Source organism: Cuculus canorus, chromosome 1 (genome assembly GCF_017976375.1).
Source record: "Cuculus canorus isolate bCucCan1 chromosome 1, bCucCan1.pri, whole genome shotgun sequence".
Taxonomy (NCBI): Eukaryota; Metazoa; Chordata; class Aves; order Cuculiformes; family Cuculidae; genus Cuculus; species Cuculus canorus.
The window spans coordinates 126,151,893-126,179,632 of NC_071401.1; the positions used below are offsets into that span (position 1 = coordinate 126,151,893).

General features: G+C 41.3%; 2 protein-coding genes across 7 annotated transcripts in view; both read right to left on the reverse strand.

Annotated features, from left to right (window-relative positions):
• CLCN1 (chloride voltage-gated channel 1) overlaps positions 1 to 6,566 on the reverse strand; it is a 75,026-nt gene extending 68,460 nt beyond the window's left edge. The window contains exon 1 of one of the 3 annotated variants that reach the window (XR_008450474.1): positions 6,366 to 6,566. Coding sequence is in view for 2 of the 3 variants with exons in the window: in XM_054070366.1 (XP_053926341.1) it covers positions 6,366 to 6,416 (51 nt within the window). In the remaining variant the exon portion in view is untranslated. The remainder of the gene's footprint in view (positions 1 to 6,365) is intronic. The other 2 variants (XM_054070366.1, XM_054070373.1) reach the window with 2 other exon arrangements.
• Positions 6,567 to 8,576: 2,010 nt separating this feature from the next.
• Positions 8,577 to 27,180, reverse strand: CASP2 (caspase 2). 4 transcript variants are annotated; one of them, XM_054087300.1, is made up of 11 exons: positions 26,930 to 27,176; positions 26,518 to 26,678; positions 21,001 to 21,168; positions 19,370 to 19,445; positions 18,267 to 18,361; positions 16,650 to 16,826; positions 15,307 to 15,435; positions 14,767 to 14,857; positions 11,333 to 11,482; positions 11,136 to 11,245; positions 8,577 to 10,554 (listed from the first exon to the last, which is right to left on the reverse strand). In XM_054087300.1, the coding sequence occupies exons 2-11, from the start codon at positions 26,665 to 26,667 to the stop codon at positions 10,420 to 10,422; spliced, it is 1,281 nt and encodes a 426-aa protein (XP_053943275.1). In that variant the 5' UTR covers positions 26,668 to 26,678; positions 26,930 to 27,176; the 3' UTR covers positions 8,577 to 10,419. The 4 variants fall into 4 exon arrangements, with proteins under 4 accessions (XP_053943275.1, XP_053943265.1, XP_053943285.1 ...); XM_054087290.1 differs by having other exon boundaries at positions 26,871 to 27,175; XM_054087318.1 differs by lacking the exon at positions 8,577 to 10,554 and adding an exon at positions 14,593 to 14,654 and having other exon boundaries at positions 11,131 to 11,245; positions 26,871 to 27,180.
• Between the last annotated feature and the right edge of the window lie 560 nt (positions 27,181 to 27,740).

Genomic DNA, 27,740 nt, shown 5'->3' on the forward strand with positions numbered 1-27,740 from the left:
CAGGAATGCTAGTACATGGTCTTTCTGCCTCCCTCCCCCACCCAAACTTGTCTGAAATAGTTTAACTTGTTATACTGTCAAAATAGCTTCCAAGTATCAGCTGTCAAAATAATGATGTGCATTTTTTTGTCCATATAAAAAAGCTTACAGCATGCAGCTATCCTATTAGGTTCCAAACAAATGTGGGATGCCTCCTTATGCCATTTAACACACAAGCAGGCTATTTTACATTTTACACAAGATCAATGGCAAGAGTTGGCCTAATCAGCATGCTGCCAGCCCTTGGCATTTATTTGCTTGAAGAGGAGGTCTGTACCGTTCATGGCAAAGCTTAAATTTTATAGCGTTATAGGTAAAGGACACGTGGCTGGACAAACTCACTGAAGGACAAGGACATTCTTATTGCTACTCTGCTGTAGTTGTGACAGCTTTCTTAGGAACAGACACCTGCAGTGCTGAGAGACACCACCTCTGCTATTCAGCTAGCTCCTGGTGAGTGAGATCTTCACTTTGTACCTGGACATCTCGGATTGTTTGGAAATAACATATAAAAACATATAGTTCTGGACACCTTCCTGACAGAAACTAGTACCCGAATGACCCTGGAAATGGTGAAAGAATGTTTTCCTGCAAATAGCAGAAAAGGATCCTTGCAGCATCCTGCCAGGACTCTGTGAGAATCTCATGAGATTTGACAAAGGCAAGTGCAAGGTCCTATGCCTGGGTCAGGGCAATCTGCATTTTCAATACAGGATGGGGGATGATGTGATTGAGAGCAGCCCTGCAAAGAAGGACTGGGGGGTGCTGGTCAATGAGAAGCTTGACATGAGCTGGCAATGTACACTTGCAGCCCAGAAGGCCAACCATATGTCCTGGGCTGCATCAAAGGAAGCGTGGCCAGCAGGACAACGGAGGTGATTCTACCCCTCTATTCCTCTCTTGTGAGACCTCATCTGGAGTATTGTGTCCAGTTCTGGAATCCTCAACATGAAAAGGATATGGAGCTGTTGGAATGAGTCCAAAGAAGGGCTACAACGATGATCAGAGGGCTGGAGCACCTCCCACACCAGGACCAGCTGAGAGAGTTCGGGTTGTACAGCCTGGAGAAGAGAAGGCTCAGAGGAGACCTTATAGCAACCTTCCAGTACCTGAAAGGTGCTACAGAAAAAGCTGAGGAGGGACTGTTCACAAACGTAGTGATAGGATGAGGGGAATGGGTATAAACTGGAGAGGGGCAGATTTAGACTAGACATTAGGAAGAATTTCTTCACTATGAGAGTGCTGAGGCACTGGAAAAGATTGCCCAGGAAGTCTGTGGCTGCCCCATCCCTGGAGGTGTTCAAGGCCAGGTTGGATGGGGCCTTGGGCAGCCTGATCTAGTGGAACTAGATGATCTTTAAGGTCCCTTCCAACCCAAACTATTCTATTATACTACAATTCTATGATTCTGTGATTCTATGACTGTGACATCATATGTACCTGTGAAAATGCAACTGCTCCTCTGGTGGGCAGCAGTCAAGCAAGTTAGTGCCAAGCAGCAGGCAAAATCTTTGGTGCCATTTCTGCTGCACGTGCGACTGTTAAATCAAAATTTCTCCATGGGAAAAACATTCAGGTCAGTAATAAACAGCACTGTTATGCAGCTATGGGTGTCACCTTGGGAAGACAATCTTGCCTGGGTTGTTGACTGGAGAGGCTGGCAGAAGTGGGTTTATTTACCCCAGAGAACAGGAGGCTGAGGAGGGTCTATTTGCTTTCTGCTACTACCTAGAGGGAGGGTATAGACAAGATGGAGACAAGCTCTTCTCAGAGAGGCACAGAGAAAGTGCAAGAGGCAACAGCTGTGACTTGCAAAGAAGTGAAATTTGTGCCCGAGCAGGGGTTGGACTGGATACAGTCAGAGGATCTTTCTCTTCTAAATATTTCTGTTACTCCCTTTTTTATTCTTTTTTACCTTAACAGGGACAAACCCCAAATCCTGGCAGGTAACTTTAGGTTATTAATAGAACTATGAAGACCAGGTCTGCTAGCAATACAAACTGGAAATAAGATAACTTCTTCAAGAATTTTCTATATCTGGAGCTTATGGCCACAGCGATATATAAGAAAATTTCCTGTCCCCATGTTTTAAACAAGTGGGATAGCTCTGGACATCTTTCCATGCAGTGATGGACAGAGCTTTGCCTTATTGTTTGGGGAAGGTGTTGCATACATTATTTGCAAACAATTTGGGTAGGAAAGCTATTAACTCATGATTTGTCCCTAAGGCTTGGCATTCTAGAGAAGAAAATCTATACTCAAACCATCCTTTAACCTGCTTCTAATCCAAAATCAATGAATGCCATATGTATTCCACCTCACTAAAAGTTAAAAATAAAATCCATGTTACTTTAATAAAAAGCTAGTTGTTAGTAGGCCTGTTCTATTTCTTTTCCTCAGCCTTCCTCCTGGCACACTGTGTGGCACTGGAAACGTGCTGTTATTCACTGGGATTCTGAAACTAGCCCATCCCTGAGTCGGGAAAGGTCCAGGCCCAATCGCATGGCACAAAATCAGCAGGTCTTTTTGCCCAGTGACTGACTGACTGTTACAGAAGAGGAACACTACTATGTGGACATTACAGGGGAATACCTTTCAGCTCCCCGGTTATTTGTACTATGCAGCCAGGACAAGATTCTATCACTGATTTCTGCAGTGAATTTCTGAAAAGGCAAGTCATTAGTTCTATGATACCACTAATGGGAAGTGGGGAAGAAAACAAATGCAGATCCTCAAATATGCCCATAGAACTGAATCAAAGCAAGGGGAAGTAGATGGCAAGGTGGATATACTGGACAAGAGAATAGGAAGCCTTTATCTTCAGTAGCTATTAAATTCCAGTCTGACTTATGGGAAGATGGGCAATGGACATCTTCTTTTTGCTTCTGCTAGTTTCAGTAAGGGCTGACCTGTGATCCAACAAATACTTCCAGTATATATGAGGTCACCTCAAAGTCTGAATATCAGAAGCTAAAGATTGTTCCCTAATAGCAGTAGATGATGGTCCTGAATGCCTGCACTGTTAATCAGACAGCAAGAAACTGAAGAATTCCTTCCCTCCTTTCCAATGTTTTCATCATCTTGCCCTGTAGATCTTGTTCCTATGTTCATTTGTATTTCATCCTCTCCAGCTTTCAAATTAGCAATAGAAATCTGTACAAGTGATTTTTCTTGTGGTCTCAGTTCTCCAGGTCTCTTCTGCCTTCTAACATTACTTTCTGCGTGATCGGCAATACCTTCAAAACGAAAAAGAGGTGGGAGGAGGACTGTGGAGAATCCCCTACTGCCTTGGGACATCACAGGGAAAGGGTCACATGGGCTATTTTTAGAACAGAATCCAATGGCAGTGATGTGAGGAAGGCGCAGAGAAAAACACAGCTGTGAAACCTAACACTTGGCTTCATACATACAGAGAACAGAAACAGCAGAGAAACAAATTGAGGAGACACAGCAGAAGACAAGACTGAGAAAAAGGTATGTGAGCATAACAACAGAATGGTAAAAGAATAAGTGACAAAACAGGAATGAACACGTTGGAAAGAAATGGCTAGAAGTATATGGGAGGGAAATTGCAAAAGTCTGAGCCAGGAAGAGAAAAATTTAATAAAGTGTCCATGTTATAGAAATAAGCTGACATACTTTAATCATAGAGGGGATTGAAGGACAAGAAATGACCAGCTGACTCATCAGCACTCTTATGTAGGTGACTGGTGACCTTCAAGTCTGACCAGCAACTACACTGTCTGTCATCTTTCCTCATCCCAAGGTGTAAGGGCTTCATAAATAACTTAGGGTTTGGGTTTTGACACTGCAATATATTTTCTAAATCAGGGGGAAATAGCAGTCATTTCTATAGTCTTTGAATTCAGGTAATGACCTACTGTCTCTCTTTTACTGCAGAGCAGCATATCCACAGTGGAGTGATTGCTTTATGTATGAAAACTGATGTATGTAGTATTAGTTTGGAAGTGCTCTCTGCCACTGTTCACTCACCAAACAGGAAAGAACTAACTCACTACATGGAGTGGATAGTGGTAATGCTGATACTTGACAGGAGTATGCTTGTAAAAAGAGCATTTTAAGGGATAACTTGCTAAGGCACTCAAGTCCCAAAAGTGTCTGAAATCCACATGAGGAACCTACATCTAGAATTTTAGTCCCTTGTTCACTTGCTACCTAATCCTTATTACTGTTTTTCATTTTTCATGTTTTGAGAAATTATACATCCTTCATCAAAGTTAATGATTCAGCATCTACTTAGCACTGATGCCTGGATTAGATCCAGCAACTAGATGCTCTCAGTAACCAGTTGCTACTCTGCCTGTGCTCACCAAGGACTCAAGCGTGTGATCATTCTCAAAGAGTTCAGAAATGCATAGTCACCTCTTTAATGAAACAGCATAGTTGCCTCCTCACCATAAAGCTTATCTTGGAAAAAAATATTAATAAATAAAGATCATGCAGTACACTGTCTTGCTTTCTGTCCTGAATAGCTGTTTAGTAATTTGCAAACGTTTTGTCAAAGAAGATTTGCCTAAGCTCAAGTTGAATAGATTATGCTTTTTGAACTCAAGAAATCTAATACAAGGTGTGTCTTCCTACAAGCAATGAAGAAAGCTATCACTGGTTTAAATAATGTGACTAATCCTGTTCTAAACTAGAAAATATAAACTGGAAATCGTAGAGATTTATGAGTTTGTTACAGTTACAGAAGAAATAATCATTTTCCCTAAGTAGCATATTCCGTATTTCTCAGGCTCTCAAGCTCTCTTCTTTACCACTGCTTTTGTGCAGTTTTGTTGTATTTCCTTACAGTCCCTGTGCAATTTGATCAACTCATAAACCAATACAGTTTGAATTTATGATCTCAGAACCTAACTCTTCTTCTCCCTCCACAATCTTCACTTGTTTGTATACTGTGCAATTGGGCCACTGCAATCCCATCGTGTTGAATATTACGCCCAGTCTCAATGCCCTAGTGTTGGTGCTACTTTTTTGTATTGGACTACAGAAAGCCAGGAAAACAGAGATTAAATATTTCACAATCCAGTCTTTCCACTGTAATGATTGGCTCCCTCAGCAATGGTGAAACTTGACAAGTGATAAATAGTATTCTTAGTAAAGCACTGTTGAGTTGAGGAAGGGTGCTTGTGATGTGCCTTTGTGGAGCACTAAGAAATTAACATTCAGTACACAAGTCTAGACTTGAAATTAAGCTTTCAGTTCTAAAGGGCTGTATGGTCACACTACGTATACAATTCTTCATTCATCTGTAAGGCACTATGTCATACAACACAAGTGCAAGGCTTAGCAACAGAAAATTTTGGACTGAGATCTTCTCTCCTGGTCTTCACGCCAGCTTTCTTTTCTCAAAGGTAACCATACACTTACCTTAGTAAACCAGTTGATCTAGCTTCTGCAAGGAGTCTCTCCATCTTTATTTGAAGTAGCTAATGAAAACGTGACTTCATGTTTTCCTCAGACCCAGCACTGTCTTGTCTCCAAACACTGCTACCAGAACTTTGCATGCTGATGTACAAACAGGTCACCATTCATTTTTAGAGGCTGAGATTTGTGCTGTTCCTTTGGCAATTTAGAGTGCATGATGCCAACACTCACTTCAAGGCAGTGGATTTTTAGCTACAGAAAAAAAGGCTACCTCAGCTAGTCCAGAGAAGCGTGAGAACTCATGAGATGCAATAAATCATAGTTTTCCCAGTTGGCTGTAATCTCTTAAAGTATCTAAATCAGAAAGCGGAGCAATAGCCTGCATCCAAATACCTATAAAACAAAGCAGTGCAAGACCCTGGTGGGATGTGCCTGAAAGGTGTTACAGAGTAACACGCTTTGTGTTCTCACAGAACCCATTAACACCCAGCATGGTTGAAACCTAACCACGCTCTCTGGGAGCTATAGCAAAGGGTAGGGAAAGGTTTCAGTGCCTTATCTGTAGGTGTCTGCAATAAGAAAACCCATTTACATCAGCAATTGCATTTCTATACAATTCTGTAGACTTTGCATCCCTAATAGACTCAGCCCTGAGTCTTTCCAGCATTTTTTTCCTTGTCAAGTCCATACAGTGATATAAATTTTTCACCCATGGAGATTAGGAATGATTCCCATTTTCAGACTGAGAAAAGGAGAATATGACCTCATTCTCTCTTGCAGAAAGACACTACTGGGTCATGCCCTCAGGCAGAACTCTCGCAGATTCTTCCTAACATAAACAGGGAAGGATATTTGTCTACAAATAATGTGTTTATCCCCTTCAGCAGAGAAGCGAACATTTAGGAAACATTCTGTCCTCCCGCAGGTATTGCACTCACCAGAGTTTCTTGGTATCGGAACGCTTTGGTTGGAGAGGCATCCCCAGTCATATCCCCAGAGACAATGTCCAGTGGAGTAAGGGCTGTTCAGGGCAAAGTCTTCCTATCTGCTCACCAAGGCAAAAATCATGGAGAGAAACAGCCACAAGGCTGCAGCTAAAATCCTCCTGAGCACCCTGAGAGAGAAGGTTACTGGTGAGGGAAATACAGAGAGGGAGAGTGTAACCAGAGACTCCCTGCCCCCTCCTGCTCAGTCTGCTCGGACACAGCAGTCGCTTCCCTACTTTAATATCTTTCTGCTGCCCTGGCACAAGGACAGCTCAGTAAATTAACAGGAGGCAAAGTTTCCCTCTCCTCTCTCAGGCAGTATCATTCTTCACTGCATTTGTAAGGGTTCAACAGCGGGACCATAGAAAGAATGGGGGCTGATGACAGAGAAAGGTTTGGGAAGAAGAGGATGGAAATAAAAAAAATTGCCAATATTAGAGACAAGAGAAACATCCTGCAAATTGAGCAGGATTATTCCTTCAACCTTTCTCAGGTATAACTTTGTTAAGCGTCACCATCTGAGAGGGCAAATCTGGCAGGCCTTGGAAGACTTATTCCTTACATAAACTACATGGTGTGCTCACATGTAGCATATTTTTTCTAAAGCATACCTATTACTGCTGTTTCCCTGCCCACAACACCTCACCACTAATGAGTAGCCCTCCTCATAGTCTTTGTACCTTTATGAACCTTCATCCAGTGGCATGACCAACATTCAGTGTCTTTTTCATAGAGAATCACTAAGTGGTTGAGGTTGAAAGGGATCTCTGGAGGTTCCTTTTCCTAACCTCATTTAGTGTTGTGACGTAAGTGAAAAATTCTCATACCCTGAAGACAAGGGTAAGAACACACTGCACAACACAGGTACAGTGCACATTAGGAATCTCAGCTTGGCATAAATTTTATTTTAGAAGACATTTTACAGATGCTTGGCCAGATCTTTCCAATACCATTCTGTACATCCTGATTTTTAAGGAAAGCAATGACTATTTTCACGAAGTCAAATCCTCTGAAAATCTACTACTTTTCATAATAACAAATAAGGAAACAAAACCAGTTCAGAATTACTATAATTATATGCATTTACTGAATTGTTGTGTTAACAAGTACAAGTGCTTTCATGCATGTAAAATACCTTATCTACATCCTGCTCACTGTTTTCACTCCCTGTCCCACAAAAGAGAACTTCTGACCTTGTTATTTACTTGGTTTTGAGGCAGAACATGAACTTATCATTTTCCTGCTATCCCAGCTATTAGTCATTCCTTAAACAGTGCTAGAGCTCAAAACTAGTTTCTATGAAAACAGAGACATCTTGCTTACTTCACCTTATGTACTACTGGGAATACTTTCTGCACAGGTACACGTTGATGTAATTCCACGGCTAATGTTACTACTAGTTCTCCTGTACCAAAATTCCGTATTGGTGAAAAAACAACATACACTCTCTATTAAAAAAAAACCAAACAACTCAGAAGACAGGAAATGCCCTTCTAGGCATCACAGAAAAGACAGTAAAGGGTTATTTCTAATGGATCTGGATACTGGGGTCTGTTTTAGGACTAAAGAGAACAGAAATTTTACCTTCTTTTTTCACACTGACTCACTTTTTCCCCAGGTGCATTACCTAGTCTCAGTTTCCTTCCCCAACAGCGAGATCATTGCTAGTCAGAAAGTTGTGTTGGTTCTGTGCCATGCAGCTGCCCTCAGTTACCAGTCTCGGGCATTACAGGTCAAGGCCTTTGGGTATCCCTTGGCATTTGTTTCCACACAGCTCTCTGATCCCCTGGGCCCTTCCTCCCTTCAAGACTACTCTTTTCTTTCAGGAACCCTTCTTCTTGGCACTGAATCTTTTCTTGAAACACCAAACCCACAATTTTTCCAAGCTAAATACTTTGTGCTGAAACAACGTTGGCCTCCCAATGGGTAGCTCTGTCTCCTATGTCTTTACTAAAAGTGCATTAACTTCAATTTAGTTCAGGTGTTATCAAAATTCACAAGCAGCTCATACTGGTTTCAGCTAGGTGGTAGTAGGCTTCTGCCTGAGAGTTCAAAAGTGTCTCTGAAGGTACTATCTTAAGAAATTATGCAAAATTCTCTTTATACAGAAGCTTGATTCTTGCACAGAGGTATAACTGTACAAACGGAAGACACCACACACAATCAAACAAGAATTCTTTATTTTGACATCTCAAGGCAATAAAACATACGTATAAAAAACAGATAGGAAAGTGGCAGTGATAACGAAAATTGATGCAATCCTACAGAAATCTCAGAGTGGACTGCTTCATCAATATCTGTAAAATATTGCACTGTTTGAAAGAGGGAGCATAGGAACAAAGCGTTTATACTCCAGGACAGCCCCTAAACCGTATCCTCAACTTCAAAGTAAGGCACCAATTGGCAAGTATGATTCTTGTTCTGTTTATCACATGTTGTATGTAACGTAAGTGCAAGATGCACGTTAATGTTGCACCTTTGTCAGCTGGAGGAAACAGCCTTCATTTTCCTAGGCAGAACAGTTTAAAAGCACATGCCTGATTTTCCAGCTTTCCTCCACATCTTTTTGTGCTTCCTATTCATAATTCTAGCCTGAAAGAAAAAGTTTAAAAAGCCACATTTATATAAAAAGAGTAAGCCAGGAACTATGCCAGTTTACTGGTACAAAATGGAAAAGACAGAGACTCAAGTGCACAGACTATACTCCATATGTAACCCAGTATATCAGGCTCAATCAGAAAGAGAGAAAAATGCCGTCTCCCATGTCACATCAAATGGGATTAACTGCAAATAGACACAGGCACGAGACAAATTAGAGCATGAAGAGACTCTGTAGGAAATTTCCAGAAGTGATGGATTATGGCAAAGCATTTCTTACTGATCAGCTGAAATGACACTTTGCAAACAATATTTGCTAAGCAAGCAGCTTTGAATTATCATGGCTGAAGAGATAACATAACCATGTTACTCACATAACATGGTAATAACGTGAAACTTCCCTTTCATTTAAAAGGGAAGCAAACTGCAGTGATAAATAATCTAAGCAGCATGCTTAGACCTTGGAGCTGCCTTGTACAAAAGTTTTTGTTTAATTAACAAAACTGTTCAAGGCTGTAGGGTTTCAGGGATTCAGCCGTACAGTACAATTCATAGAATCCTGAGAAGCTGGTGGATTGATCGCTATACCTGTTGTAACACACAGGTACCATAGCAAACAAATTTCTCTAAAGTAATAGTCCATGCAGTTCTCCACTACGGGGAGCTAATCCAGAATTTCTAGATTCAAATCTTGTTTCTCAGGCAGCTTATGGAGGCCTATTAGTCAGTATGAGAAGTCCTGGATATTTGTTTTGCTGACAATTTGGGATGTCTTGTAGTTCTCTTGATATCTCTGATACAGTGGGAATGTGCAAAAGTAGACTTTCAGGCGATCAAGACTGATAGGAAAGTGCCAAGTACTGGAAAAAAAATAACTTTCCATTTAAGAGAGGGGAAGGATTCTCCTTTTCAAGGAGCCTTTTACTAATGTGCACCGGAGCAGACTGCCCTGCATGAAAAACCAGACAGAAAGTATTTTAAAATACAAGCATAAGATAAGTAGTATTTTATACATAATCTTCTCAAAAAGGCTTAACTTTTAAAAAACCCTTTACAAATACTTTGTTTTCCCTTTCACATTCACTTTGCTTACAAGCGTCCTTCTTCTGTCTCCTTCCAAAGGATATTCCCACTTCTTCCCAGTCCCAGTGCCAATTCTCCTCCTTCCATCAATTTCTATACATATGGAACAAATCAGGATATTAGAATTTTAAACCCTGCACTGAATCAGATTACAAAGAGTTGCCAGATTATTTTAGAAAAAGACATCAAGAATGGGACTGAACAGACAGGAACAAGCATTCCTTGCTTGTGCATCTGATGTCACAGCTCCCAAGAATGAAAATGTAGATATTCATACTCCAAGTTCAGCTTTGGCAGTATCTCTCTTCCAACAGAGCTGGCAGGGTTATTTTCCTGGCAGATAGCCAGGAAACAGGTAAAGGTCCCGACAGAGCGTGCTACAATACTCTGACATTTCCTTGCAGCGATGAAATTCTGTGCCTGGGGCATAACCTTCTCGTTGCTTGATTTGCCTATTTACCTAAGTGTGAGATTAAAAAAGGAATGTAATTACTGGAAGGATTAAGAGAGAAGTAAGAAAGATGTCATTGCTTTCTATATTCTTAGATTATTCTGTTTAAACTTAATTAGTCCTCTGATGTACTGTATTTCTAGATTACAAAAAGTATTAAGAACTAAGGCGCAGTTTCACAGCAGCTCAGGTTGTCATGGTCATACTGTTGTCTTCACTGTCACTTCCCTCATTTTCTTGTTTTTCCCTTACATGAGTGCAAGCGCTTGTGCAGGTATGTGGTGAGCCAGTTCAGGGAATTAATCCACCTGAGAAAAAGCTATTTCCACAGAGAACAACTAATTCTTGGCAAGTCAGATTAATTTTTCTTATAAATTCACTGTGTGACAACACAAGTGAAACGGAAGGAGTCAAAGAAACAGCATTTTTACTTCCTTTAAACTGCTGTGGAACTGTATATAAATATACATAAGAGGGGAAAGTAGTAATTTTGCTACAAACAAGGCAAAAACAATTGCTTTAATAGTAGATTAATCCTAGCAATTTAAAACACTGGAAGGGTCTTCAGAAACCAAGACACTCCAGCTCACCTTGACCAACATGTCAGCCACATGAGTGTCTCGGGAATCCTCTGCAAACACAGTGGTGAGAGCCTCGATATACCAGGATCCACGCTTGGTGTTTCGCATGGCTGCAGTGCCTGAAAAGAAACTGTATGTGATGAAGTTTCTGGATAACACAGATACAATCTCCTTATGCTCTAACAATTAAGACCTCGCCTCAGTACCTTTCAGACAAGCATATCCACAGATCATATCAGAGCACGTAGGCAGACGCAGCTTGAGATCTTCTTCCTTGTTTGCATCACTCTCCTCACAGCCTGGGGAATCTGACCGTTCTTTCCCATCTCTTTGATCCACTCCCCGGTCTGTCTCATCTGCAGGGGAACAAAAAAAGAAGGCGGGGGGGAAGGGGGGCAGGAAGGGGAGAAGGGGAAAAAAAAAAAAACCATAGAAGAAATTATCCTGGATATAGTTTTCCTGTACTTCCTTAGTTTTGGCTCTGGTCAGCAATGCCACAAGTGCTGTCAACCAGAAAGCTTTTTCATGAACTTTTAGTCTTTTTCAGTTGCTTTTCAAACTCACCTGAAAGTTCTTCTGCACAAACTAATGCAGATATCAACAAGCACTGAACCTGCTCAGCCTAAAAGTGACTGTTAGTCTATATGCCAGCTGATCCCCCCAGCCCCTTTCCTACGCAGATCATAGGATAACTGGAAAACAAAGAAGTTTGTCAGTTCTTCACTGTGCATGGAAAGATTCGATGACTAGCCTTAAAAGTTTATATCCCACTTTTATCTACCTTAGAACGTCAAAAAAATGCCTGCTCTAGTTTGCAATGCTAACTACTTACTTATTGCAGAACTCATTTGAGAACTGTAATTTTAGTTCTAAATTCTGACTATAGTACCACTTGTTTCAATCAAAAGCATAAATTGTGCAGTAATAAAATGCAAATTAATTTGACCTCAAACATGAGAGTACATCCCTCCAGTACACTGGGATTAGTTTATAACCTGGAGAACATTTAATGCCATTTCCAGGATTCATTACCATGTATTATGCCAAGTGTAGTTGGTCATGTACATGATGAATTGTAATCTAAACCAACTGCTTAGTGACAATAACTTTTAACAGTCCAGCTACGTTGTAAGAAAACTAAAACTACATTTTACAGGTCTTCTATACAATTTTGCCCTTTTGTTCTTTTACTGTAAGATGAGAATCTACTATTCTACTTGCTTCCTAACAGCATGGGTCAGATTCTAGTTTTTGGAGGCATAAGCATCCACTTCAGCACCTTCCTGTTGTGATAGCTTCAGCTTTTTGTTGCTGGGTTGTGCCTAGGAAATGCTTTTGGATTTCTAACCCTTTACAGGCAGTGGCACTGGCAGCATCTCACGATCACGCAAAGGAAATGGTCAGTTTATAAGTCAGTAATTTTATTCTCCTCCAAAATGAAAGCAGCAGTGAGAGAGGTGTGATTGTCTGACAGGCTACATAGAGCCTATAATTAAGGTTCCATAGCTCAAAGTTTCATTATTACTCCATCAAGCTCTTCCATTGTATCTAAGTTCACAATTCAATTTTTTCCATTTTTAACCACACTTTATTCATGTCTTATCATACTTCTCTAAATATTTTTGCTGCCGCATCTTCTTAAAAATTACATTGTGTGTAATTTCAGATAAGACTGAGGTAATTTTACAGTCAAGCTATTTTATTCACACTGTCATCATCCTATAATGTATAAAATCAAACCCTCTAATTTATATCACCAATAACTGCCACCCAGACTGATCCAGACTCTTGGAATTTTACTGAAGCTCCAATATCACTGTTTCTCAATTGTATAAATAGCTGCTGTCTAACTATTTGTCATTATTTACCACAGTTCTTCCATTTTCTGTATCAACTATTATTAAATCCAGATGTTAAGCAGCTTTTAAGTCTCATTTTGTGTCCTAGTGAAATCTGACTATTTGTCTTTTTCCCACTGTTTTCTGATCCATGACTGTAGGTGGACTACTTCAATTCTTTAGTAGAAATTCTACATTTTTTATGCATCATTGACAGAAGATGGATGCTCTTTTCTTCTCGGTTTATGTAATAGGCCATAATCCATGCATTTCTCATTTTGATTCAACAGGTTCCAGCTAACCTGAATGGCACAAAAAGACTGACTACTCATCTAAAGTAGTCCGTGCTATTCATAGTCTTTAAATGCTGCTTTAAAAAAAAAAATTGCACTGCCTAGTCTAACCTTTGAATGCTAACACGAAAAGATACAGGTTTTTGTCGACAACTCTATTACTTTGTAACTGGCTTTCCCCTCCAAGTATTAACCAAGGTTTGAGAGAGTTTTGAAAAAGGTAGTTTTATGCTTTTTTTTTAAATTAAAGAAAGATTTTTCCTTTTCAGTTGCTCAAGTATCAATCCTTTGCCTATTGCAGTATTGCAGTTCTGCAATGTTTTGCATAGCTTGCTCTACTGAAGCCTTTTCGGGAATCGGAAGGCCAAGCCTGATCTGTTGATGTGAAAAGACCCATTATGGGAACACTACAGTCAAATAAACCAAATAACCTAATTAGGTCAGCTGCCACTTCTGGCTTATTACACTTTTTCCACACTGTTAAGAGTCTGCATATTCACATCTGTTCAAGAATACCTACAGGTTCAATAATAAAAGAAAAGCAAACACATCCAATTCATACTGTAAACATGCCTGTTGCAATATTTCCAAATGCTTCCAAAGAATCAAATATTTTTGACACCCAAAATACTTCATGCAGACTTTAGTTTTTGCTCTGCTTTGGGATTAACATAAGCAGGTTAGACGTGAAAGAAACATTCTCTCAGATAGAGGACAAACTATAAATTCCAGCTAAAAATGACAAAGAAGGGAGACAATTGCAAGGAACAAGGGAAAAGGGGGAAAAGCATACACACTAGAAAAACTCCTCTAGAACTAGGAAAAAAAGCAAAGCTTTCTAAGACACAGTTCTCTTTGGGGTATCTGTAGTTTCACAGCTATCTCAAAAAGTCCAGGTACTTTAGGAAAAAAATTGTTCATTAGCAAATCTCAAAGGCAGTTATAGACATGTTTAGTTACCAAAAAGGAAAATTATTAGAAGAATATAAAAAGAAATGAACAGAGTTGAAAAAGAACAAATCTATGGGGAGCAAGAGAGACTGAAAGCAGGATAGGGTAAAGATAAAGGAAAAAAAAAAAAAGAAAACGAAAAAAGACTTGGAATGTGAGAGCTCAGGAGACACCAGCAGCAGACAACACATCCAAGATCAGGAGAAAGCCAGGTCCAGAGACAGGACTCCAGCGCTACAGTACCACACGCCCCACTCCCCCTACTGCAGGCATAGCACAAGAAAGCCTAAGTACATGAGTGGGATATGATGAATTTAAATCATTAAGGTGATCTGTGGTCTGCAAGTCAATGCACACACCTCATGCAGACCAGAAGACACTTACAAAGCAACAGATGCAGTGGCAGCAGCAGGGCAGAGGGAGGTGAATATGGATCCCACTTACACCTGAGAGAAGCAAAGAGGAAATTTGACAGCAAGTTGAACATGAGGGTGTGTATGTGTGTGCAATGATCCTTAACAGCATGCCAAACGTGGTTTTTAGTATTTGGGCACTCACCTCCCCGGCAGGCCTGAATAAAGAACATTTTGGGCTTGTTCTGCAGATTTGGACAGTTTGCATTATCAAAGAGCCGGAAAGCCTCCTGCAACTGAGATAATAAAGAAGACAAATATTCCTCACTGTAACCTTTTGTGAGCCAAACTCTGTCTCACCTAACTTCCCTGTAGTTTGGTTTTTACCTCAATAGTTTTGTCATTTTCTCCATCTCCAAACTAATCATGTGGCAAACATCCCTGTCCTTCCTTCCCCCCAGCTCCTACTAGATTGAGTTTATGCACTTTACCTGGTACTTGTACAGAAAGAATGAAATAATTTCTCCTACCTGACCTTTTTCTATGCCATTTTTCTTACAGATCTCTTATAGACAGACTGTTGCCCTATTCTTTCACAAGTACTTTTTTCCCTTTCTTAAAAAAGGTAAAACCTCAGTCTCCCATCACCTCATCTTCTCTCTTCCTGTCCCCAGCTCCTTTTTTCCTCTTTCCATTGTTACTTTTCAAGATATAACTTAAAACACCGCACTACACAGGAACATACCTGTAGCAGTTTGCCATCACTGCCGTAAACCCCACCCTCCACGCCATGAGAAAGTAAAGCTACAATACAGGAATCCACATCCTGATGATCTGGCAGCTTAGAGAATCTCTCCAGTGCATTCTGCATCTCCTGGAAGAGAGGGAAAAAAGTGCTTTCCAGACTTGCACAGGCAAAATGGGTCAATGTACAGGGAAAACTACAAATGGACCTTCTGTTACGAAATAAATCCCATGTACATGAAATTTGCAGGTCATGAAGCATATGCTCCATAAAAAATCTCAGCAAAATATTCTTCTTTCAGGTAATATTCAGCCCTAAGTATAACATTGTGAAGTAGGAATTGCTTAGGACACCTACATTTCTATGTGGGCAGAGGGATGCAGCAAGTAGCTGAGTAGGTACATATGGATTCAACATAGGAGAAATCAACTGATATCTCAGAGGTTTTGCATTGACACTTGACTCTGACTGGGACATTGGAACAACTTAAAAGATACATAATCTGGTACTTCAGGCATTCCAACCCTAGTGATCAAAACACAACAAAAATTCTAAGTGGAAAACTTTAGGAACTCTGACAACATGGCAAGGGCAAAAGCCTTATTATAATGTTGCAAAAGCTGCCTTCTTGAACAAAATACTCCTTAACATGTTCTGTGTCACTTGGTTCCATAGGGATCTGAAAGAGATAAGAACAAATGAGGCTGGAGAAGGCACTACTTACACTTAGGGAAAGTGTGGTTTGATTCAGTCATGAAATACTGCCAGTTTTCCTAAGTGAAGCACTGTCACTTCTCTAGCAAATCAAAGACTGAAAAAATGGAACTTAATGACATAGGTACTTAAAGACTGATAAATAGGATGGCCGTTGACTCCACCAGTGAAAAGACATGAAAATGTCACTTATACTTGCAAAGACTAGGTCAACTACTTGCGAAGTTTAACTTTCAGGCCAGCAGATCACCAGAAAGACCTATCTAGAGTAAACTGAACACTTTATTCATTTATGTTTTTAACACATACACCAAGTATGGTGTAGAAATTCTTGCCCCTTACACTACAAAGGATCAAACTAGAGTAAAAGCTCTTGTGGTCTTTTGTGATCCTACTTTCCACTGTAATGTCCTCTTTATTCCAAGCTTCTGCTTTCTAAGGTTCTTCATATTTGTCAGTAAGCTAGCAGACAACATCCCATCTAGCCTCACTTCCCATTCCTAAGTGATCATTCACATCTTCCTGTTCAAGCTTTAGTTATACCAAAAGGGATCTCTTAAGATGTTTATGTAAGAGTTACAAACTATCATCCATACTGGTTATGTAGTACTGGGATACATCTCCCTCACCTGTGCAGTTTGGTCATGAAAGACAGTCACTTGATACCCAAGATGCTTGAAAAGCATCTCCAGAGAAGTACAGTCCACGTCTCCCCCTGAACGATACTCCAAGTCCTTCTCACTGCTGAAATGGATATTGCTGAGAATAAGTGCTAAGCCTCGGGGCTCTGATATCAGTTTATATGCCTGAAAAGAAGATTTAAAATTGGTAAATTCAGACTACACAAAAAAATAACAGTGTTAGACAACGATATCAATCCCTACACACCAGCTTGGTATGATATGCAGGATTTCTCTCAATTGAGAAGGCACAAAAACAATAGAGGTCAAATTTGTGAAGTTGTTTTTTTTAAAATAAATAAAACAAATGTTTGTATTGCAAAGGGTTCCAAAGACACCTGTATTTGCAAGTCTCCACAACTGATGATCCTACAACACTATTAAGATGTTATACTAGCTTGCCTTATTTCACATTTTGAAAGAAACTCAGCTTATAAATTTCAAACTGAATTAGGTTTTGCAAGCTTTTTTCCCTTTCCCCACCCTCATCTCAGCATGGCTCCACATACTTCCATCTTCTCCATCAAAGGCCTGAGGACAACACTATGCAAAATTCAGCTAATATTTCTTAGTTGCTGTTTGGAGCAGATGGAGATGTAAAATAGCAGTGAAATTTAAAAGCAAGAGGCTGTCACCAATCATGAAAGTTACACAGTTGGCAAAAAAGGTTAACAGGAAAAGAACTAATTTAAGAGAGGTGCCTTCAAAATAAATTCCCCCTCTGCCCTTCCTACTCTAACAAAAACAAATCAATAGCAAATCAATCGCTAACCCTTGTGTAAATTGAAAGTGAAATTTAATACCACAGAAGCATATCAAAACAGGTGTATCCAGTAGCAGGCGTTGAAGGAGACAAGTCAGACTCACACTGATGCTGCCTAATTAGGTCTCCCCAATAAAGTTAAAAACCTGTTTTGTTGTACAGAGAACCTGTGACAGAAGTGTTAAATGTCAGCACGTTGTACAATCCTAGTAAAGCGTCTGCCTCATTACACGAAATTATATTTTTTCCTTAAGTCCTCTCTACCACAACCTATGTTTTATAAAGAGAAAAAAACAAATAAGTAATTAGACTATCTAACCTATAAAGCTGCAGAAGAATAAATATTCAGTTTGTTCTACCCCGGCATTACCCAGCATACAATCCTGATCTGGTTCTTAAGCGTAAGGAGAGACTGTGCCAGCTACAAGTTGGCAATTAAAAGAGCCAAGACTGAGCACTAGTAGAAATGCAGTTCTAGTATCTTACAGTCATTTGCAGAGGCAATAATACTGACAGCTTACACAAAGCAACAGAACAGAAAGCATTTCATGAAGCTCTTGATGAACAAAACCAAGAGGCATAGATTTGTATAGTCACAGAAATTCTCAGAATTTCTCAACACTTGTAAATCAGAACCACATCAAATCAAACATGACTAGCAACATCTTTCAGTTACACAAATGGCACAACACTGATCTGCATCGCAGAGAAGGATGCATTTTGACTCAGTTAAGTAGCACATCTTCAGCTGATATAGGCAAATACCTCACATCTTAAGTAGATTTTTTCAGTCAGTAACTTACCAAGTGCTGATGATCATGATAAAATTCAGGTGTGCAGCACTTCACTAGAGGAATTGAGGGACCATCTCCATTATCCAAGGAATGTTCCATTGGTTCTGTGCAAAACAAACAGCAATGGCAACAAAAAAATCCATCTACAAAACCTCTACATTAACATAGTAACTTGCAAATTCTCAAGTATGTTGTCTTAGTCATATTCTTGTATTATACTGTTGACACCTCTAAATATTTTGCTTGATCAGGGACTACACACACACACACATTGAAATACAGCAGAAAACCCAAAAGTACTGCAATAGTGTACTTTTTTAAAATAATTTCAATTGGCGAATTTTGTCTTGTGTGTTGGCTAGCTTATCTAAGGCCTCGCAAATTTGGTTCCACAGAGTATGAAAACAGAATTATCATCTAAAATTAGACCCATGTGCTCTCTCTGTCATTCTGTACAGTATGTTATTCTTTTCTCAGGTAGGCTGACAAACATATTGTTAGAAATATTCAAACAGAATAGCACTCTTCCTCTCATGAAAGGCTTCCCATGCTCACTGGATACGACCGTTTTTTGCTGAACACATGCATAAGTGATCAGACCAGACACTTCTACCTTCCATGAAGTGCAATGCCTTTGTTGTTTACTGCCTCTGAACAACACCATCCTCTGAATAACAGTAGATGCCTGCAATGATAATCAGCTATTTGCCATTTGCAGACTAAGTCAAGAAATCTCGCCCCAAATCAGTAACTTCTCACAGCTCCACTTAAACTAAACTCTATTAACAAATCTTAGAAGAAAATCTTTGAAAAACCCAGAAGTTTACTGGCATGGGCTGTTTAAAGCAATAAAATTTCCTGTCAGAATAAATGAGGCTGACTAGAAACTGATCGGGCTCCCTCCTCCAATATGCTATTTCACTTTGATTTTCTAGCCTAATTCTGTCTACTGCACCTGATCATAACAGTCAGTTCACTGTCAAGTTTACGTTCCTTGGTTGAGCAAAGTGGTGGCAAGCTTATCTCTAGAACTGAATTAAGATAGTATTAACAAATTAGAAGCAACCAGACAGACAACCAATCAAGTATTCGTGATTTCATGTGTAACTCACCAATCCAGCGTGGTCTCTTTGGATTACATGATTCGCTGGCAGGGAATTCAAGATTTGATCCACAACAGTGTTCAAGCTACAAGACATCCAATAAGTCCATGAAAAAGAGTAGCATAAAACAGCTATTTTTTCTCTATGGTACAAGCCTGTAGGTATCATGGAACAAACATACATGTATTTACATACACATATATGACTTAATATTATGGTTCACATCCAAATGAAACATCATGACAAGACAGCAACAGCATTTTCTATCAATGCAAAACTCCTTCCCTTCTTTGCACATCTCTACTTCTACCTAAATTACCAGTTGGAAAACCTTACACTGAGATCATATCCTTCTCATTTTTGCCAAAACTTGATTTGTCCAATGATTCTTAATTTTTTGTTTGCTTTCAAGATTTCATTGTTTGTATAGTGAAGCACAATTTAAAAAAAAACAAACAGAAACTCTAATAAATCCTACATTTTAATAAGGGAACATGTCTGCTCAAAAATATATGTTCTTCCTTCCTTTGTATAAAACACGTTCACTGCAAGATTCCACGCTTGTCAACGCAATACAACACTGACAACTGCAGATAGTGAAAAGGTCAAAATAAAATTAACAAAAGAAAGAGTTCCTCTCTCCTCAACAGAGAAGATCAGCTTTTAGTAGCTTTCTACTCAAACAATCATTGAACACTAAATGAAAAGACTTCAGTGAAAATACCTTCTTTGCAGTTTTGGGGTTCTTGATGACTTGTTGATTAATAACAAGCTGGGTGCAAGAACACCCAGGAACCTTGTGCAGTTCAACAAAGAGAAGTGCAGAGTCCTGCACCCAACTGAGAAGCAGCTTGCCAGAAAAAGACTTGGGGGTTCTGGTGGACACTAAGTTGACAGCGATGTGCCTTTATAGCACACAAGGCTAATGGTTTCCTGGGATGCAGTAAGAGGAATATTGCCAGCAGATCAGGTCAGAGGAGATGATCCTTCCCCTCCACTTAGCTGTGGCGAGGCCACATCTGGAGTCCTGTGTCCAGATCTGAGCTCCTGCATATAAGAGAGCTATGGACATACTGGGGAGAGTCCAACTTTGGGCACAAAGATGATAAAGGGACTATAGCACCTCATGTATGAGGAAAGGCTGAGAGAGCCGGGACTGTTCAGCCTAGAGAAGAAAAGGCTCATGGGGCTCTTAACAGTTTAAATAACCACCCGAAGAGAGGGTGCAAACAGGACAGACAGGCTCTCTTCAGTGGTACCTGGTTACAGGACAAGAATCGATGGGAACAACTGAAACACAGGAGGTTCCATCAGGAAACACAATTTTACTGTAAGGTTGACCAAGCAGCAGAGCAGGCTGCCCAGAGAGGTTGCAGGATCTATGTTCTTGGAGATATCCAGCTGTCATCTGGACATGGTCTTCAGCAACTGGATCTAAGCAGCCCTGCTTAAGCAGGAGAGTCAAACCAAACGACCTCCAGAGGTTCCCTTACAACCTCAACCACTTTGTGATTCTCTATGAAAAGGATACCAAGTGTTGCCCTTTGTAAACAAATTTCTTTTCTTTTTCTAAAAGACAATTGTGCCCAACCCCAATCTGGAATGCAGTCCATCTATTTTATTTTTTTAAACTGTTGTACCCTTGCAATTCCTTGGCTCAGAGTGGATGTTGTCTTCAAGATCATTGCCTCCAGATGTTGTTGTTTGGTTTCTCGTAGAGCTTCACAGAAAGCTGAGAAGGCATTAGGGCCCCTCTTGGGCAACAAATTGAGGAATTCCACATTTTGGCTGAAGCTCCCAGACTTTGCCTATATCCAGAGAAAAACAAAATCCACACTCAAAAGTAACATTCCAACACAATTCATTTTGAATGAAGCTTCAGAACAACTGAACTTCTTTCCTTCAAGTAGATGCTACATCTCTATGCTTAGCTGTGCTAGATCCATTTTTAAAGCTTTTCCTAGCTGATTTCACTCCCACTTCTCTGTTCCTTTTAGCTCAAGGGGAAGAGTATATGACAATACAGCAAACTAACAATTCAGTAGTATAAACACAGACAGTAATACATCTTCTCTCTAAATTTTTACTTCCAGTTACTGTTGGAATAGTATGTATTTCCCCTCATTGAATACTCATAGTCCAGAACATATTTTCACTACTGCCCAATGGTTTATGGTCTCATGCACTGATAATGCAAATCCATCAGAAAGTATTAAGTAAAATACTTATTTTATAGCACCATAGAATGGTTTAGGTTGGAATGACCTTAAAGATCATGGAGCTCCACCCCTCCCTGCCATGAGCAGTCAATTCCATTTTAAGTTCATTTTACACAGTCAATTCCAAAAAGGTACTGCATGTGTACAGACTGTACACTTAGACCAACGAAGCAATAAAACCACAGATTTATGTATCTGTAAAACAGTCCCAGGAAGTTTTAATTGTTAGAATATTAACAGAACATTTACCAACAAACTGTATAAGTTATACAATAGCCTTCTCTGAAATATAAAATAGACCAAAACATCACAGACTAAGATACTGGCTATCAAAAATAAATTTTATCGATTCCATGAAATTCATCCTATGATTTTTTAATCGCTACTTAGATCCAAGATCTTCTTTTGGTGGATGATAAGAAATAGTTGGCAAGTTGCACGAAAGCAAAGCCTAACACTACATTTGCAACCACAGGAAAATCAGAAAAACGCCTCAAGCCACATGCATTAATCCTCTGCTATAGAAAATTTCACATCATCTGGTTTCTTTCATAAAATTTATCAAGTTTGATGTTAAATGTAGTTTGGTCTTTGAAACACTGCACTGTTTGGAACGATACTGCAAAAATCTTGTTGATTCAATGTTTATGAATCTTTTCCTGAAATTTAAAACTTGTGTTCATTCATGACTAAGAGCATTTATTTTTGTATCAACAACATCCCTTGACCTCAGTGCTCTCCTGTCCTTTGCATTATTTATCAAATTTCTTTCTATAAATCAGTCTCTTATTTCCTACAATAAACAAGACACTTTCAGCCTCCTCATAAATTGCCTCCTCCTCTTGATAATTCAAGCACCCTTTCCTAGCCCCACAAAACTTTCCACTTTCAGAGCACTGTTCATTAGAAGTGCATTTAGTCATCTCTTCTGTGCCCTTCCAGAATTATGAAAGTACTTGGACCTTTCTCCTGGTCACACTTCTCCATCAGTCTGTAGAAGCCAATTGACTCCATATACATTGCTGAAGTCCATTACTTGGACTTCAGTGAAGCATTTGACACCGCTTCTCCCAATATTCTACTTGAGAAACTGGCTACCACTGGCCTGGACAGGTGCACCCTTTGCTGGGTAAAAAAAATTGACAGCCAGGCCCAAAGAGTTGCAGTAAATGGAGATAAATTCAGTTGGAGGCTGGTCACAAGTGGTGTCCCCAGGGCTCAGTGTTGAGTTCAGCTCTTTCAATATCTTTATCAATGATCTGGATGAGGAAATTGAATGTATCCTTAGTAAATTTGCAGATGACACCTAGCTGGGAGGAAGCGTCAATCTGTTTGAGGGGGCTCTACAGAGGGATCAGAACAGGCTGACTAACTGGGCGGAGGCCAACAAGATGAGATTTAATAAGGCTAAGTGCCAAGTCCTGCACCTGGATCACAACAACCCTGTGCAGTGCTGCAGGCCTGGGGAAGGGTAGCTGGAAAGCTGCCCGGAGGAGAAGGACCTGGGTGTTGGTTGATGGCTGACTGAACATGAGCCAGTAGTATGTCCAGATGGCCAAGAAGGCCAATTACATCTTGGCTTGTATCAGAAACAGCATGGCCAGCAGGTCCAGGGAAGTGATTCTGACCCTGCACTTGACGCTAGTGAGACTGTACCTCAAACACTGTTTGGTTTTGGGCCCCTCACTACAAGAAAGACATTGAGGTCCTGGAGCATGTCCAAAGAAGGACAACAAAGCTTGTGAAGGGGCTGGAGAACAAGTGTTATGAGTAGCAGCTCAGGGAACTGAGGTTGTTTAGCCTGGAGAAGAGAAGGCTGAGAGAAGACCTTATCACTGTCCACAACTGCCTGAAATGAGGTTGCAGAGGAGGGTGTTAGTCTCTTTTCCCCAAGTGATAGGACAGAGTTAATGGCCTCAAGCTGCAGCAGAGGTGGTTCAGATTGGACATCAGGAAAAAATTCTTCTCTGAAAGGGTTATCAAGCACTAGGACAGGCTGCCCAGGGAGGCAATTGAGTCACCATCCCTGGAGGTATGTAAAAGACAGGTAGATGAAATGCTTAGGGATATGTTTTAATAGTGGACAGGTACAGTTGGACTCAATCTCAAAGGTCTTTTCCAATATAAGGATTCTATGATTAATTCTTCTCCAGGGAAGACCTATTAAATTCTTTACTTACTCTTCATATTCCCTGCTCTTCATACAGCTCAATCACCTTGGTCTTCAGTGACTCTTCTTGCAACATCCTCCCCTGCTACCTTTTTCTTACTTGTAGTAGAGTTTCTGTACTGGTTTAGAACCTCACGCTTGAAGGAAGGACAAAATTTCTTCATCTCCCCAGTTTATTTCACTCTCCTTAGACTACAAAGGTTTATTTAAGGGAACTGCCTCATTTCAAGAGCCAATTTGTTTACTCTTCTGTATAATTTAAATCAAACCAACACCTGTGTTCTGTTTTTAAGACAAATTATTTAAAACAATTTATCCAGATCTCCCTGATTTCCTGACTGCTTGGGGAAGCAAAGAGCTATACAGAACCAATTAGTTACAGTATCCAGGAAAAAATCTACACTTTGTCATCAGACAGTGGCATTTGTCTCCTATCTCCACTAAGGTACTCGATGATCAGCATCATGTTTTCAAGAACAGGCTACCTAAGATCTCATAAGATCTTTGTTCATGTTTCACCCAGAAAGTAGAAGACTACTACAAATTCACAGATCTGCTATGGAAAAGTGAAAGGTAAGAAAGTGTTTTTTACTTAAGTGATTTTTTTTTTAATGCACATTACTTTATTTACGGCACTGTTATAATTAGTACCATCTGCAAATGTTCTCTTCAGTTCAATCCTTCTAATGCAATGCATGTTTTGCAGCAACACTGCTCCAGTTGTGGATGTTTTCCTCCTATCCCTGCAATATTTATATTTTTGCTGCAATTTCCAGATTCATACCCTGCAACAGTAGATCAGGTCACTTGGTTCTCTTGCTCATGCTGCTATTGCTATTTATATACATTTAAGCTCTTAGTTATGCGTGTATGTTGTCTTAAGCATAATTCTCCCACTAAACTATTAATATTTACCCAACCTGTCCATCATAACATCTTCCTCCTTACTGATAATCTATTACTGAGCATTGTTGCATCCCTTTTACTCAATTACACCTGCAATGGAAGAGTCCCTTAGTCTTCTTTCCTTCTGTTGCAGCTTAAAACTTAACTACAGCAGCATTTTCACAAAAATATTATTTTCTCTGACATTATCCTATCTTTGAGAGGGCTTTTCTGCCCTCTCCACTGCCCCCTCAGCAACTAACTGCAGGCCAGCAACTGAAAATCTCTACTAGCCACCCATACTTCAGCAGTGCTGTTGTTTAACCCCAGGAGGGCAATAAGCATCACACAGCTGCTCAGTCACTCCCTTGCCAGAGGGATGGCAAGGAGGTAGAAGTGAGAACACTTGTGGAATGAGATAAACATGATTTAATAGGGAAAGGAAAACCTACATGTCCAAGCAAAACAAAACAAGGAATTCACTCACTACTTCTCATTGGCAGGCAGGTGTTCAACCATCTCCAGAACAGAAGGGCTCCATCACACAACTTACTTCTGAAGACAAAACCCATCACTCTTAACGTCTCCCCTTCCTCCTTCTTCCCTCAACTTCATATACTGAGCATGATATTATATGATATGGAATACCCCTTCAGTAAGTTGGGATCAGCTGTCCCAGCTATGTCCCCTCACAACTTCTTCTGCACCCCAGCTTACTGACTTGTGGGGTGGTATGAGGAGTAGACAAATTCTTGATGCTGTGCAAGCACTAGTTTTTGCTCAGCAAAAACTAGAATATTCCTATGTTACCAGCACTGTTTCCAGCACAAATCCAAAATATAACACATTACAAGCTACTATAAAAAATAACTCTATCCCAGCCAAATCCAGTACAATCAGTTCTTCATTTATTCTTGGACTCTCACTATCTTCCTGTATCTTTGTCCTCTTCTATTAGGGACTGGAGGCATTTCAGGTTAGGCTGCCTACATCTCCCACAACTTAGCACTGGTATCCTTAACAAGTCCCACGAGGAATTTCACATTATCTTCAACACACCACGAGTCTAAATTCATCAGGAATTTACTTCCTCATTGCTTTCAAAAACCTTTTCAGTCTCAGGTTTATACCTCCCGCACCTGCACCCAGCAAATAGCTCATAATTCTATTTTTCAATATCTGTTCTTATGATGGGATGATCAATCTTACCAAGGTTGCTTACTTTAGTCATAATATGCACATGATGTGCACCTTCAGTCATTTCCTTTTCAATTTGCCTTCTCTTTCAAGACCTTTATCTCCACCCTGCACAGCCTTCAGTGCTTTAACATACTTCTCGGAACAATCCCAAACTATTTCCAACAACTCCACAGTACGTGCTGCTCAGAATAAGTAACAAAAGCCTATTAACAGCACTTATCATCTGAGAGCGAGTTTTGGATCATGTAAGGTTCTTTATCCAGTTTACAAAAACTCATATGAAATACAAGTTCTTCAAGTGAAAGGTGCACAAGTGCCACGACAAGCTGGTTTGTAATAGATTGATTTGTAGTTTATAATAGATTCATTTACCTGCTGTCAAAGCATTCTTTTGGAAAGAGGAATGATTCCTACAAATGGGAGGGGGCAAAAGAAGCACAAAATGACAACAAAAGACTGTAAGACCAAACAATTTAGTAAATCCCAGACAAAATCCATACCATCAGAAGCACCTTACAGTCCTACACGAAGCAAACAAACCCCACACTGCTCTGAACATTCTCCATATATCATCACATTACAATACACAGGCATGCACAGATGAGTTTCCCGTGCTGCCACTGACAAGATCGACGCTTAACTGGAAACGAAGCTCGCAGTGCCCTCGAGCACGACCTGCGTACCTGGATCGTCTCCACCATCTCCGCGGTGATTATGTCCTTCTCTATCAGGTGCTCCATCAGCTCTTTCAAAACCAGCTGCTTCGCCAACATCACCCGGTTCCTCTTTAGCGCTTCCTGGTGACATCGCTGCATGCCACACGCGACCAGCATCCTGCCAGGAGCTGGGGGGGAAAAGGACCAAACCCAGTCTCAAGGGCCACCCTTACCCCTCCTTCCCAACTCCCCGCTCAGGAAGAAAGACCGCCTCCTTCCGCGGGCGGAAAAGGCCGCCTCCGCCCGCCCCGCCGCGGAAAGAGGCCACCCGCCTTGCCACTCCCGAAGCCGCAGGGGCCGGGGACACGGAAGCCACTCACCTCACACCCTCCCGCCCGTGCACGCGTTCCCCGCTCGCCGCGTCTCCCGCTATTCAAACCTCGAGGGACGCCTCTTCCGGCCACGTGACCGCGCCCCTCCCTGACGAGAGCCAATCAAAAGGCGCCGCAGCGCCTCTGCCTGCGTGCGCAGGCGTGCTTGCCTCGAGGCAGGGGAGAAGGAAGAAGGGTGTCAGGCCGCGCGGAAGTGATCTTGGCCACGGGGGGGCGGGGCTAGGCCCTGTGCTCGGTGCGCCCCTGCTGGCTCCGACCCGCCCTCCAGGCCCCGTCTACTCACAGGTCCCGCCCCCTCACAGGTCCCGCCCCATTCGGCCCCGCCCCCACCCGCCAGCTCTGCTCTCTGGGCTCCGCCCCATCCGGCTCCGACCACCACTCGGTTCCGCGCACACGGGTCCCCCCCCAATTGGCTTCATTTCCACGAAGCTCCGTCCCCCCGCAGACTCCGCCCTACCCGCAGACTCCGCCCCCCCGCGGGCTCTGTCCCTGCCAGTTCCGTCCCCGACTCAGCTCCGCCCACCCGGATCGTCCCCCATTCGTCTCCGTTCTCCGGCTCTGTCCACAGAAGGCCCCATCCCCACAGGCTCCGCCCCTATAGGCTCCCCGATCTCTACAGGCCCCAGAACCTCTGCAGGATCTTCCGCCCCCACCCCGACAGGCTCCGCCCCCACCCGCAGGTTCCACCCCTGTCGGCTCCGCCCCCCTACTCCGCCCCCACTCGGCCCCGTCCTATCTCCGTCCACACTCGACTCCGCGAACCCGGATCCTCCCCCACTGGGCTCCACCCCCGGCTCCGCCCTCCCCGCGGCTCTGCCCCAAGGTTTCGCCTCCAGCTCAGGCTCCGCCTCTCAGGCC

Excerpts from the sequence above, each read along its gene's own strand:
- CASP2 (XM_054087300.1), bottom strand. The coding sequence starts at position 26,667 with ATGCTGGTCGCGTGTGGCATGCAGCGATGTCACCAGGAAGCGCTAAAG. Across the intron at positions 18,362-19,369 it reads AAAGAGACCACGCTGGATTG|AACCAATGGAACATTCCTTG; the intron begins GTGAGTTACACA and ends TGTTTTGCACAG. Across the intron at positions 11,483-14,766 it reads TATTCAGGCCTGCCGGGGAG|ATGAGACAGACCGGGGAGTG; the intron begins GTGAGTGCCCAA and ends GTTCCCCTGCAG.